Source organism: Euwallacea fornicatus, chromosome 25 (genome assembly GCF_040115645.1).
Source record: "Euwallacea fornicatus isolate EFF26 chromosome 25, ASM4011564v1, whole genome shotgun sequence".
Classification (NCBI taxonomy): domain Eukaryota; kingdom Metazoa; phylum Arthropoda; class Insecta; order Coleoptera; family Curculionidae; genus Euwallacea; species Euwallacea fornicatus.
The window spans coordinates 659,782-673,193 of record NC_089565.1 but is presented as its reverse complement, the minus strand read 5'-3'; the positions used below and the strand labels follow the sequence as shown (position 1 = coordinate 673,193).

Here is a 13,412-nt window from a genome sequence, read left to right as displayed (position 1 = left end):
CAGTCAGTAACAAAAACTGATTCATCAAGTTCAAATTAAAATTCATTAAAAAAATAAATATTTTACAACATTCAAAAACTCCAACAATTGTGTCTTCTTAAATAGGGCAGACTGGACATTGAGCAGGAAAAATTAAGAAATGATGTGGGGTTCCAGACTCCCCCAAACGAAAGAATTCACTGGAATTTGACAACAACTCGATATCAGTCAGCACACCCCAGATCTACAAATGCTTCTTCAGGCTGATGGCGAATGCAGAAGTTAAACGCGATATCCTGGCACAGGATCGCAGGCACCACATATACAGGGTGTATAGCTGCCTGTGTATTAGAAGTATTTAGAGTACCGCAAAAGCTAGAAAATGACAATTAAGATTCTAGCCATTTGAGCCTAAGATCCATTAATGAAAATATTTTCAAAATGGTGGTGCTTCCTGAAGTGCCGGAAATTTGATAACAACTTTGTTATTTCAAATGGAATAATTGATTTTTAAATTTTTTTATAATTTTTATGATTCTATGTTAAATTTCAGGTCAATTTGATGTTACATAATGCTAACCTAAGGTGTTAACTTTCGGAGATAAAAATTGATTTATGTCAAAATTGGCTAAAATCTTCTGTGTAAAATAATGTGTTATAGTGGAACTGACAATAGACAACAAACTTTGCCAGTATAAAATCAAAACATTGCTCTTCGTTCTTCTCAATTTCAATGTTGATAATTATCTACAGGGTAGTCTGCAAAATGTATTGAAGTAAGCCAACACAAAAGTGCTAAAAATTAATTTTCTTCAAATAGGACACCCCATATTTTATTATTTGGGTTAAAAGGCCATTTCACTCTAGATTCGATCATAAATAAATTTTCTACTCTTACATAAGAATTGTATTAAGTTACTTGAGTTCGAAATTTTAAAATAAAAAAATATATACAGGGTGTAATTTCAGTGATGTCATTAATTTTGAAGGGTAATTTGTTGTCATATATCATTAAAAAATGTTCATATAAACATGTGTCTTAACTTGTATCATTTTCGACATACTGGGTGTCAAAGTTTTATTAAAATATCGAGTTTTTGTTAATTATTCAGAAAGCTTTGCGCCGATTTTGATAAAACTTGACATATTTTTTAACATTAACGAGAAGCTGGTTTTGATGTTATTACATTTTAAATAATAATTCCAGTGGCGTCGCAAATAGTTACCTGATTGATATTTATGGTGTGATTATTGCATGCCACCATTTTTCTGAATTTAATATTTGTTTCAGCCTAAATAATTAAAAATACAACTTTCTTGTCCTTTGACTTTTTTTTGTAACTCGCTTAATTTTTGTTATTTTTAAGATTTGAGATGAAAACAAGTTTGAATAATTAGTAAAAACTCGATTTTTAAATAAAACTTTGACACCCTGTATTTCAAAAATGATGCAAGTTAGGAGACATATTTATATGAACATTTTTTCATAAAATATGACAAGGAATCACCCCTTAAAATTAATGACATCACATAAGTTACACCCTGTATATCCAAACCTAATTACTCAGTGCTATAATATCCCGAATTACATGTCAACAAATTATTTTACTAATTGATGAAAATTTTCAACGTTTTTTTCCTAACATTTTTCCGACTGTGAGTATATCTGGTCAAAAGTTAAATAACTCAAAAAAATCTTATGTAAGAATAGCAAAATGATACATGATTGAAGGCAGAATGAAATGGCATTTTAACCTGTGTGTTAAAATATGGAATGTCCGATTTGAAGAAAATTAATTTTTGGCATTTTTGTGTTGGCTTGATTCAATAGATATTGCAACTACTCTGTAGATAATTATCAAAATTTAAATTGAGAAGAATGAAAGGTAATGTTTTGACTTTATACAGAAAATTTTCGCCAATTTTGATATAAAACCTTGTTAATCTCCAAAAGTTAACATTTTGGGTTAGCAAGATATTGCATAAAGTTGACCTGAAATTTAACATGGACACATAAGAAAACAAACGACACAGTTATTTCATTTTAAATAAAAAAATGGTTATCAATTTCCAGCACTTACCGAAGTGTCGCCTATTTAAAAATATTTACAGGGTGTTCCAGTTTATAGTAGCAGAACTTTAACAATCGATAGAAGACCTTTTCTTAAGATGAAAATGTAATATAAACATATATTGAAAACAGCTCAGTTTTTGAGATACAAGATGGCAAACTTGACTTTTTTTTAATTTTTTTTTTAATTCACGCAATTATTAGGATACAACCATGAAATTTGTTATTTTGGAATTTTTCAGTGTCGAATTTATATTTGTTAAAATTTTCGTCAAATTTACAGAGGGCGTCACATGAAACATGCCAGTGAATACTCAAATTATAACTTTTCTGAGCCTCCTTGTAGCAACATTTTTTTAATCATAATAGATTCCCCGTTCATTTTTTCCGAAAAATGGTTCTCTTCTTATAAATTGCTAAAAGTCACTGTATTCGAAATATTTTGAATTTGGTCGTCCATAGTAGTACCACCTGTTTCCACAGGGGAGTTGTACTAACACTAATAATGTAATAAATAAATAATGTTAAATATAATAATCATAATATTAATAATGTTGATAATTGAATTAAAAAAATATTTTAACATTTATTAGATATATAGAAATTGGCGAAATAAACTATTTACTGTCAAGTCCCAACTCTCCTGTGGTAGCAGGTCATATATTAGGGACGAAATTCAAAATATCGTGAATACAGTGACTTTTAGCAATTTATTGCAAGAGTACCATTTTTCGGAAAAAATGAAGGGGGAATCTATTATGATGAAAAGAAAGTTGCTACAAAGAGATTCAAAAAAGTTATTATAATTTGAGTATTCACTGGCATGTTTCATGTGACGCCCTCTGTAAATTTGACGAAAATTTTAACAAATATAAATTCGACACTGCGAAAAAATCCAATAAAACAAATTTCATGGTTGTATCTTCATATTTGCGTGAATTATTTTTAAAAAAAGCAAATAAAAATTAAGTTTGCCATCCTGTATCTCAAAAACTGAGCCGTTTTCAATATATGTTTATATTACATTTTCATCTTAAGAAAAGGTCTTCTATCAACTGTTAAAGTCCTGCTACTATAAACTGGAACACCCTGTATATGTGTTTTCAACCAGTAGGTCTTGGACTCAAATGGCTGCATACCAAATTGTGATTTTCTAGCTTCGGTGGTTCTCTGAATACTTCTAATGAGTAATCAGCTAAAGACACCCCGTACGTCACTAGACCGTCTCCAAGCTGATAGAAATCAAGGCGAGAATGGTACTAATGGAATTTGTTGTTAATAACTCTGATAGAACAATTATTATACGACAGATACTCGCAGCACTGAAGGTGAATCACGCACTATTACGACTGAAAAATGATTGAAACTCTTTAACTAAATTCATATCAAAGCTTAAACTGAGCAACTTTTTACTAAATTCCAAAGTGTAATAATTGTAAAGGATAATTAATTTTCAACTGATTTCAAAGTGTGTTTCATTCGCAGGGTCGATACACGTTTTAGATCTCGAGGTTTGATACTTAACCCATCAAGAAATATAATGTTGAACCTACCGTCATCCTTTTCATCATCTCCTCTCTTTTGTTTGTCTTGTTTATCTTTGGAACTATACTGTGAGTTTTCATCCACTTCTCTGTACCTACTGGCATCGCCACTACTGAACTCTTCAGAAGTACTATGTGCTAAAGATTGGACTTTTAGAAAATCGGTATTAACAAATACTGTTGAGAAATTCATATTGGGTAATAGAACATAACTTACGCGATATAGCTTCCTTCCGACGAACTTGAACTCCAATGATCGCTTCTAGAGGCATTTCAGTACGTGGAATACTGACAGCGTGAGGAGGTAGATAAATCGGCTGCAAAACTCCAAAGTTGCATTGCTCTTCCATGAAGGTAAAACATAATGAGTGACACTGAAATATAAAATCGTACAGTGTGTGGTCAAAAAAGGACAAAGTCGTAGTATTTAGAGGGCGAGTGTGTGAGTTAAAAATACTGATACGTTAATTGTACCTAGGGCGGAAAATTAACTTTTACCACTACTTTACTAAAATACCCTCATCTACGATGCACACGCATGTCATGAGCTTACATCAAATGCCAATTTTTGGCAAAAGGACCCAAGCCCAATCAGGAGTGTAGGATTTTGTGCAATGACTATCTTACTGTGGATTATTACCTTTTATTGGCATAGAAATACGATGCCAAAATACTTACTGTTATCCAACACCATTCGCACTGAAATCCGGAAAGACACTCAGTATGGGCACACACTTTCTTACAATATTCGCACTTGGCACCAGCGGGTAAGTTTCCTTCACGCCAGTGGTGGCCATACTCCATATCAACCTTCATTATTTTGCCCGGAGTATAAGTTGCTGTTTCCTTGCAGTCGGGGACTGCAAAATCTTGACATTCCACGTGAACATAATACTGGCAAACTGGAGAATAAAACAACAGTTAATTCGGTAGTATACTACTGTAACATGAAAATAGCAACACCAAGAGTTAATGCATCAAATTTAACCAAAGTCGGTATACGTATTTAGGTACAGTAGCAGTACAATTGATCATCTTTTACATATAACGCTGTGTGTTACATAGAGCAAGTGTTAGAACCAGTAGTTATACCATACATTCAACGTATTGGAAATGTGCTTTTCCAGCAAGACAATGCACCGCCACATGCTGCTCGTATAACTGTGGCTCATCTACAATGTCGTAATGTTAATGTGCTCTTGGCCTTCACGCTCTCCTGATTTCTCCCCCATAGACAACGTATGTGACATAACAGGAAGAAGACTTATTACACTGGAGAAACCAGGACGTTCTTTAGCTGAGTTGCAAAGTGCAAATCAAGTTGCCTGACATGCATTACCCCAAGAGAAAATCGACCGTTCGCTTAGAATCATGTCCAAACGTGTTTCTAAGGGTCCAAATTCACAAGGTGGTTATAGATACGCGTTAGTGGAATTTTTGAACGCTTTTTGGATTTCGGTTCACTCGCAAGTTACACAATTTTTTTTTGTATAATGTTGGCCAATAAATTTACAATGTTTCATTAAAATACGTGCGTTATTTTCATTATTTTGAATTTTCACGATAACTAATGTCACATCGTGATATATGATTAAAATGTGCATATAATCTTGGTTCGCAATGAGAAATAGATGTTTCCGCCATATAAACAGTAATAGACAATGATACTGGCCGGCTTTAGCAGCGCAGCGAACTTCTGCTTCATTAGGTGAACAAATTCAGCTGAAGTAAAAATGTTCTTTTGAGGTAGATCATAGCAACTACAGCGAAACCAAAGCCTTCAACCAATAACTGCGACATGTTTTCCATTGAAGCCGTTGGAACAAATTATCGATGGATACACAACCAAGGAAATCTGAATTGTGGACAAAACTGTCGTCCCAGAACAGAACAAATAACAAGCAAAATACTATAGTGGCGAAACTGCTGTCCTCGCCGACTTAGGCATCTCTCTATAAAGCAGAGACCATAGGAACCACGCCCTCGGCTATATTGGATCGTTTCCTCAATTTCTTCTCCTTCCGATCTCCCAGGAGCAAAAGGCAAGAAATGCGACATATAGCCTCAAGCAAATGGCAAGACAAGGTGGACAGTCATTCATCTTGTAAACTAATGAAGCTCTGTGAGACCCTCACCATCATGCATTGCATTTGACCTCAGGCATCTCTGACGAAACGAAATGCTGGCTTCGTGCCGATGAAAAGGTTGTGAAACACGTTCTACCCAGTTGTTCAAGAAATACTAGATACAAGTTTAACTTGTTCGGCAGATCAGTAATTAAACCAGGAGATTTGGTATTACCTACTGAAGAGGTCGGGTTTGCAGGAAACCTAAATACACATACTTGGGGAGCACCAGAGCAGGACAGTTACGTTGGATTGGCCTTACCAGACCTCGAGTCGTGGTAAAGTGAAAAAAAAATAAGGGAATCGTATGAACTTCAGAATTTTCAACGATCTTAATTCTCGATTTCTAGAATTTTTGATAGATTATCAAATTCAAGGTGATGATAAATACAGATTAGTCATTGTAGATCAGAACCACTTCACAATTTTTTTTTGCAGTTATTTGAAACAAAACATGCAGAAGAAGTTAATAATGTTGTGGATATTTTTGGAGCCCGTGTGATTTTCCAATTGCCAGGAATTTTTTAATAACCTTGTTGAACAATTAAAAACTTTATAGCTCGAACCACAGCTGGTACGTGGAAATCACGCCACAACCAGAGCCAAGACAGCTTCAAAAGTACCAAAAAAAAAAAAATACGAAGCATATGCCAATTGGATGTTGGACTAGAGATTTGAGACGAGGTCTATGTGCCATAAAATTTATGGACAACGCTCTTCTACATAATGGAATAAAAAAAATCCCCAAATAAAACCATGTTCGGAACACAAACGAAAAATTGAATTGAAAAATTCAAATATTCCATTAGAAGCCATGGATGGTGCAACAACTGAGGAAGATTGTGGAAAATTAACTTAAAGTTATTCTTACTAAAAAAGTACATAACGGTCGATTGCTATCGTACTTATCAGTGATGGATAGAGTTATAACTGAAGAAGATTTAGACAGACTCCTTAGACGCATAGATGGCAAACTACCAACAGTGCAATCGCAATCGTACTAATCACCAGCAAGTGAAGATACGCCTTCAGAAAATGATGATCATGATGACCGAAATTTTCATATGTGACTCATATATTATTTATATTAATTCCAACAATTATAACTGTTCAGATGTTGAAAATAGGTCGCCTATTCGAAGAATATTCGCATTATTTGCAGTAAAAAAGGAGTATACTATATGCCAGAAAAAGAGCCTATAATAGATTCCAGTTACAACTAAAACGATATGAAAGTAAGAGGATATTCCCAGCAGTACCTGACCTGACATACGGGGTGTGCAACGGATATGATCTACTATCCGTATCTTGGAAACTATGACTAAGAAACAATTGAAACTTGGGCATCTAACTAAAGTGGAGGTGATCTATTGATTAAAAATATTTTCACAAAACTGTCACTTCCAATTATATCGGAAATGAATGTCAACTCGCTTATTTTAAATGGAACACCCTATATATTATAACAAATTTTGATTATCTGGAACATTATGAATATTTTTTGGGTATAGCGTTTTATACCTAATTTTTATGATTTTCGAGATATTTAGAATTTTCCAAAAAAAGAGTTTCAGTCATAAATGTATTTTTTAATAATTAGAAAATGGCTAAATATTTTGCAATGGAATTCTGCGCAATTATACAAAATGCTTTATAGTCCTTGGATCAGTGAGTTAAATCAAGTTTTTTCATTCAGGGTATTCAAAAAGAGAGTCCAAAATTATCATTCAAGAATTGTAAAAAACTCAAATTTTAAGTAACATCTAGAGCTACTAGGTGGCGATGCTCACCAGAATTTAAATATGGTGGTACTCGTATTTATTTAAACGAAGAGCATTTCAATATGTTCTTTAGTTACGGTGAATGTAAAAAAGTATTAACCAGAACATGTCGTACATTTGGTATTCGATATCCAAAAAAACCGAAGCCATCGCGAAAACCTCTCAAACGCATAATAGATCATTTTCAAACGAGCGGATCTGTCAAACCATCTTACAGAAGAAAGAAGCCTATTTTTGGCGATTGTTGCGCCACCTAGTAAATCTAGATGTTACTTAAAATAAGTTGGTAAGTACTGAACATTGAAAAGTGTTTTTTTTTTAATAAAATGAAAACGGTTAGATTTAGATATAGAAAATTAAATTGAAAGTAGTACTTATTTTTGGTGTTAAATATATGTTCGTTGAAGAAATAGGAGGTTTATTTAAAAAATTTGAGTTTTTTACAGTTCGTGAATGATAATTTTGGACTTTCTTTTTGAATACCCTGTATGAAAAAACTTGAGTTAACTCACTGATCCAAGGACTGTAAAGCATTTTGTACAATAGCACAGAATTTCATTACAAGATACTTAGCCATTTTCGAATTATTGGAAAATACATTCATGGCTGGAACTCAATTTTTTTTTGGCAAATTCTAAATATCTCGAAATCCGTAAAAATTCAGTACAGAACACTGTATCCGAAAAATATTCATAATGTTCCACAGAATCGAAATTTGTTATAATATATAGGGTGTTCTATTTAAAATAAGCGAGTTGACATTCATTTTCGATATAAGCGGAAGTGGTATTCTTATGAAAATGTTTTTAATCAATAGATCACCCCCGGTTTAGTATAATACCCAAGTTTCGATTTTTTCTTAGTCGTAGTTTCCAAGATACGGACAGTGGCTCATATTCGCTGGACACCTTGTGTAGGTGGTGACTTTTTTTGTTAAAAATGTGTCCAAATCACAAAGACCTAACCTTTAAAAGCTTATATCTAAAGTTTGAGGGTGAGACGTTGATTTGCGTTTTTTGGAGCCGTTTTCAGTGAATGATTCTAGATATTTTGTGGACATGGCTATAGAAGGATATACAGGGTGTCCTCGAATTACGTGGCCAAAATAATACCGCAGATTGTTTGAGTGAAAATAAGTCGATTTAACTAAACTTCCCTCAGTCCAAAAGTTGATAATTATGGAGCTACAGGGTGTTAAAGTTGAAAAAAAAAATCACATTTTCTTTAATATCTTTCGATTTCTTTGAGTTAATTTCACGAAATTTCATATTTGAGGGTGTTTTAGGATACGAAATTCAAATTTATTAACGATTTAGTTGTTTCTTCTAGGGGGCGCCACAAGCGACCATTAGGACACATTTAAATCTCTGTAACTTTTTCGTGCCACGGTGTATATTATTTTGGTATTTAAAAACCTTTTTCCCTACCTTTTATACTTAGAAAAGGTATACTTTATTGACTTTGCTAGAAGCAACGGTTTTGGAGAAAAACGCATAATTCTAATGCGCTGCATATTTGCGTTGGCGCTTTTAAGTAAATAACTCAGTTGGCTATGTTTTTAATTGACATTTTAACACTTGAATTTGTTTCTCAAATGTCAGTTTTTCTTGTCAGTTTCGCTTCTTGTTCCTGTAAATATCCATAAGTATGGCCAATAAATTCACTTATTCTGAAATGGTGGATATGCTGTTAGTTTATGGACTTTGCCGTTATAATAGTCAAAAAAGTGTACGAGTTTACAAGGAAAAATATCCTTTCCGTAGAATTCCAAATCGGAAAACTTTTGTTAATATTGAAAGAATCGAAAATCCAAATTTTAATAAGAAAATTTTGTTCGCAGATGAAGCTGTTTTTACTAGATACGGTATTTTTAATATGCATAATGAACATGTTTATGCCTATGAAAATCCTCACGAGACAACAGTGACTCATTATCAGCATCGATTTAAAGTAAATGTCTGGGCTGGAATAGTAGATAATTTTATTGTTGGTCCCTTTGTAATGCCAGATACGCTGAATGGTGATAACTACTTGAACTTTTTAGTACAAACTCTACCTATCTTATTAGAAGATTTGCCTTTACTCCTTCGTCGTGATCTTTGGATTATGCACGATGGCGCACCTCCTCATTTTACTTTAAATGTAAGGCAACATTTAAATGAGGAATACCCACAACGTTGGATTGGAAGAGGAGGTGATGCACCTGTGAATTGGCCGGCTCGATCGCCAGACTTGACACCCTGTGATTTTTTTTTATGGGATGCCTTGAAATCAAAAGTTTATGCATCTCCAGTTCATACGCGACAAGAATTGGAGGCAAGAATAATTCATGAAGTGGAATTATTGAAGAATACCCCTGAAATATTGTTTAGAGTACAATGTAATTTCTTAAAAAGGATGAACTTATGCATACAGGAAAATGGTAAACACTTTGAACATTTGTTATGATAGCAGATTAAATGAAAAAAAATTAAACCAACAATTTACATAAGTTAATTTAATTAATTAGTAAGTGTTATTCTCGCTTGTTGTTGTTTCTTTGTTAATTATTATTTTTGTTTTCTATTTAATAATATCTGATTTTGAAAACTTATTGTTATACCTTTACTAATAATTATTTTTGAAAAACTTAATTTTTTTTAACGGAAAATAATTTTAAGGTAATTTGCATGCATCATCAGGCTTAGATGCATTTTTCTCCAAAACCGTTGCTTCTAGCGACGTCAATAAAGTATACCTTTTCTAAGTATAAAAGGTAGGGAAAAAGGTTTTTAAATACCAAAATAATATACACCGTGGCACGAAAAAGTTACAGAGATTTAAATGTGTCCTAATGGTCGCTTGTGGCGCCCCCTAGAAGAAACAACTAAATCGTTAATAAATTTGAATTTCGTATCCTAAAACACCCTCAAATATGAAATTTCGTGAAATTAACTCAAAGAAATCGAAAGATATTAAAGAAAATGTGATTTTTTTTTTCAACTTTAACACCCTGTAGCTCCATAATTATCAACTTTTGGACTGAGGGAAGTTTAGTTAAATCGACTTATTTTCACTCAAACAATCTGCCGTATTATTTTGGCCACGTGATTCGAGGACACCCTGTAGATCATCAGTGGGAAAACGTATCAATCGTAAAGGAGACTACGTTGAAAAATAATGTAATATTTTCCAAAATTGTTTATCTTTACACGTTAGGTCGGGTACTTCTGGGACTCTCCTCGTATATCACGATAACGCTCATCCAAAACCAAAAATTGGATCAACTGCAAAAATTCCAATTCCAATGTTCGGTCGTGTCAGAATAGATACACGGTCGCTTGTAGCAATTGTGCTAGAAGCTGCAGAAGATTGCTTTTACTGCTTGGGTAAGAAACAGCAAGCAATTACGAAATACTATAGTTGTTGAAAATTGAGTGCATGTTCTGATAACATTTTGATAATTGAACAAGTCTTCCAAGACAAGGAAGTTCCTCTTAATTCGGTGGCTAGAGCTCAATCTACTGGACGTGGCCAAGGTCTTAACAAATCTTATTGGAGGACTAAATTTTACTCATCCACATTTCGAAACCGCATTTGGCCTGCAAAGTCGTTGATCCGATCCATGAAAATGTGGAGTTTTGAGAACGTCATACTGACTCGCATCCATCAATTTTATTCCTTCATGGTTCAGACGCATGGATGCTTTTGAAAATGCTTTAAAAACACTCGCATGTGGCGTCAGCAGGTAACATAAAAATACGATATTTTTAAACAATTTCGAACCATATTAGCGAAGAAAAACAAATTTAAATATCAATCGAACCACTGTGTTTGTCTGAAAAATAATGTGTTGGGTAACTTTGAATGTCATAGTGGCTTAACTTGTGCAAATAAATAAATAACAAAATATTTTCTCTGTCACGAAATCTTACATTTATATCGGGAGCTTTTAAAGAACGTTCGTTTCCAGGCTCTTCCAGAATCCTGAAAATCAGTGTAAAAATAACCCTATATATCGAGAACTAAAAGAGATAGAACAACCCGCTCAGTGCAGGCTCATAGGCATCATCAAGGCGATTAGGTGAGTTTATTTTTTAATGCAATTGCCCCTTGATTTTCCGATATGTCGGCGCCTTCAGCTCACCCTAAGCATTTCTCTCGTATATGAAACTCCTATTTCATGCACGTTATAGAACGTAATATTATCTAATTTCCAAAAAAATGTGAGGTAATAACATTTTTCAATATCTCTCGGGACCTGCCTTTTTTCCAGTAAACATGCGCACCCTTATGAGCGTAATAAATATTATCGAATGCCTGGTAACTTCAAACTTTGCTTCGCTGACCCAGGACGGATTACCCATGATTGCCCATTTTATGAAGGAAGGAGGATTTAATGAGGCATTTCACAAGCACCTGGATCGGTGTGATATAATGCCTTCCGAAAGGTTACATTGCCGGGCATTTATCAGATGACAAACTTATTTGGGGAGTTGTTATCAAAGAAAAAAAAATTAACTATACTTAATAATATACTTTGTACTTACTTTCGCAATGAACTGACTCGCAATCATCCAATCTCTTTCGACAGACATTACAAAACTTCCGTTTATGATGGAGTGTTTCTGACCAGCAGTGCCCAACAGGGTCCTGTAAAAGAGTCATACATGTTGTGCGTTTGCCCCAAAAGGCTTAAACGTTAGACACATATCGTTCACAAGAATTAACAGAAAACTTTGGATTGCATTTACATGTTTACGTTATCGAACTTCTTTTGGTTTCATTATCGGTCGATATTCTGCTAATCTATGTGATACTAAGGTCCAATGGCACAACGAAGGGTATTTAAACTTCATCCGAATTGAACTCGCAACTCAGGTACTGAGTAAAGTATGCCTCAAGCTTAAAAATAATGGGATTTAAAATTCGATTGTGCAATTGAACCTCAAGGATTACAGAAAAAGTTTAATACAGGTAAGTAGAGTTTTTACCTTGACTAAACTTGCTGCTATACTGGAACACGGCGATATTACGGTCCTTGAGCAGCGCTCATGCACTACGAAGTTGCAAACTAAAAAAATTAGAAGATTAGCAAAAAGGCCAGACAAGTCATAATCATCGGTCTGTGTTGGGTAAGTTTGCTACTCAGCATAGTTATTCAATGAATTGAAGTAACAAATCCATATTACAGGTTAATTACTCTGGACTCGATCGTAAAATTACAACTTGCATAGACGAATAACAGTGATTTATTTCAAAAAATAATTGGGCCCATTCGGCAGTGGTAACAGTTGTCCAACGGTTTTGCAACTACAGTAGCGGACAAAAGTTTAGAAAGTTTTTTACTTTTTTTGCAGTTAATTCGAGTATGTCGTTTCGGGGATTCTTCGTATGCATAAAATTTTCGTTTATGACGAACAGAAATCTTCTATTTATTTGTTTATTGTTCCTTAATTTGTTTAATAGGCAAAAACCATTTTTGGCTCGGACAAAAGTTTAAAAATTTTTTGTTTATCGTCAGTTATTGCAAAGTTTTGCACAAGTTGTGAGAGAATTATTATTGCACTATAAATATGGGTAAAGCTAAATGCATATCTCGGGATTTGAAATGAAAAATTGTCCAATTATGCGAAAGTGGTGAAAAACAAATTCATATTTTAAAAAGTCTCAAAATTTGCAAAAGTGTCATTTCAAAGATTATATCTGCTCATCGTAGTGGTAATAAAAGTATTGTAACAGCGAAAAGTACAGGACGACCACGAAAAACTTTCACTGCAGTCGATAAAGTCACTAAAAAAATCTCAGAAAAAGATCCATGTAAGACGTCGACTATGTGCTGTTGGTTTATTCGGAAGGGTTGCTGTAGAGCAACCCCTTCTATCAAAGAAGAATATCGAGGCTCGTCTTCGTTTTGCTCGGGATCACGTGG

General features: G+C 33.9%; 1 protein-coding gene across 2 annotated transcripts in view; it reads right to left on the bottom strand.

Moving 5' to 3' along the window:
- The window catches only part of LOC136346941 (diacylglycerol kinase theta), an 89,135-nt gene that overhangs the window by 45,568 nt on the left and 30,155 nt on the right, over positions 1–13,412 (bottom strand). Inside the window, exons 2-6 of one of the 2 annotated variants that reach the window (XM_066296505.1) lie at positions 12,475–12,554; positions 12,031–12,133; positions 4,273–4,496; positions 3,812–3,968; positions 3,604–3,732 (exon numbers count right to left, since the gene is read on the bottom strand). In XM_066296505.1, coding sequence (XP_066152602.1) covers positions 3,604–3,732; positions 3,812–3,968; positions 4,273–4,496; positions 12,031–12,133; positions 12,475–12,554 — 693 coding nt within the window. Of the gene's footprint in view, positions 1–3,603; positions 3,745–3,811; positions 3,969–4,272; positions 4,497–12,030; positions 12,134–12,474; positions 12,555–13,412 lie in introns of both variants that reach the window. The other variant, XM_066296503.1, reaches the window with a different exon arrangement.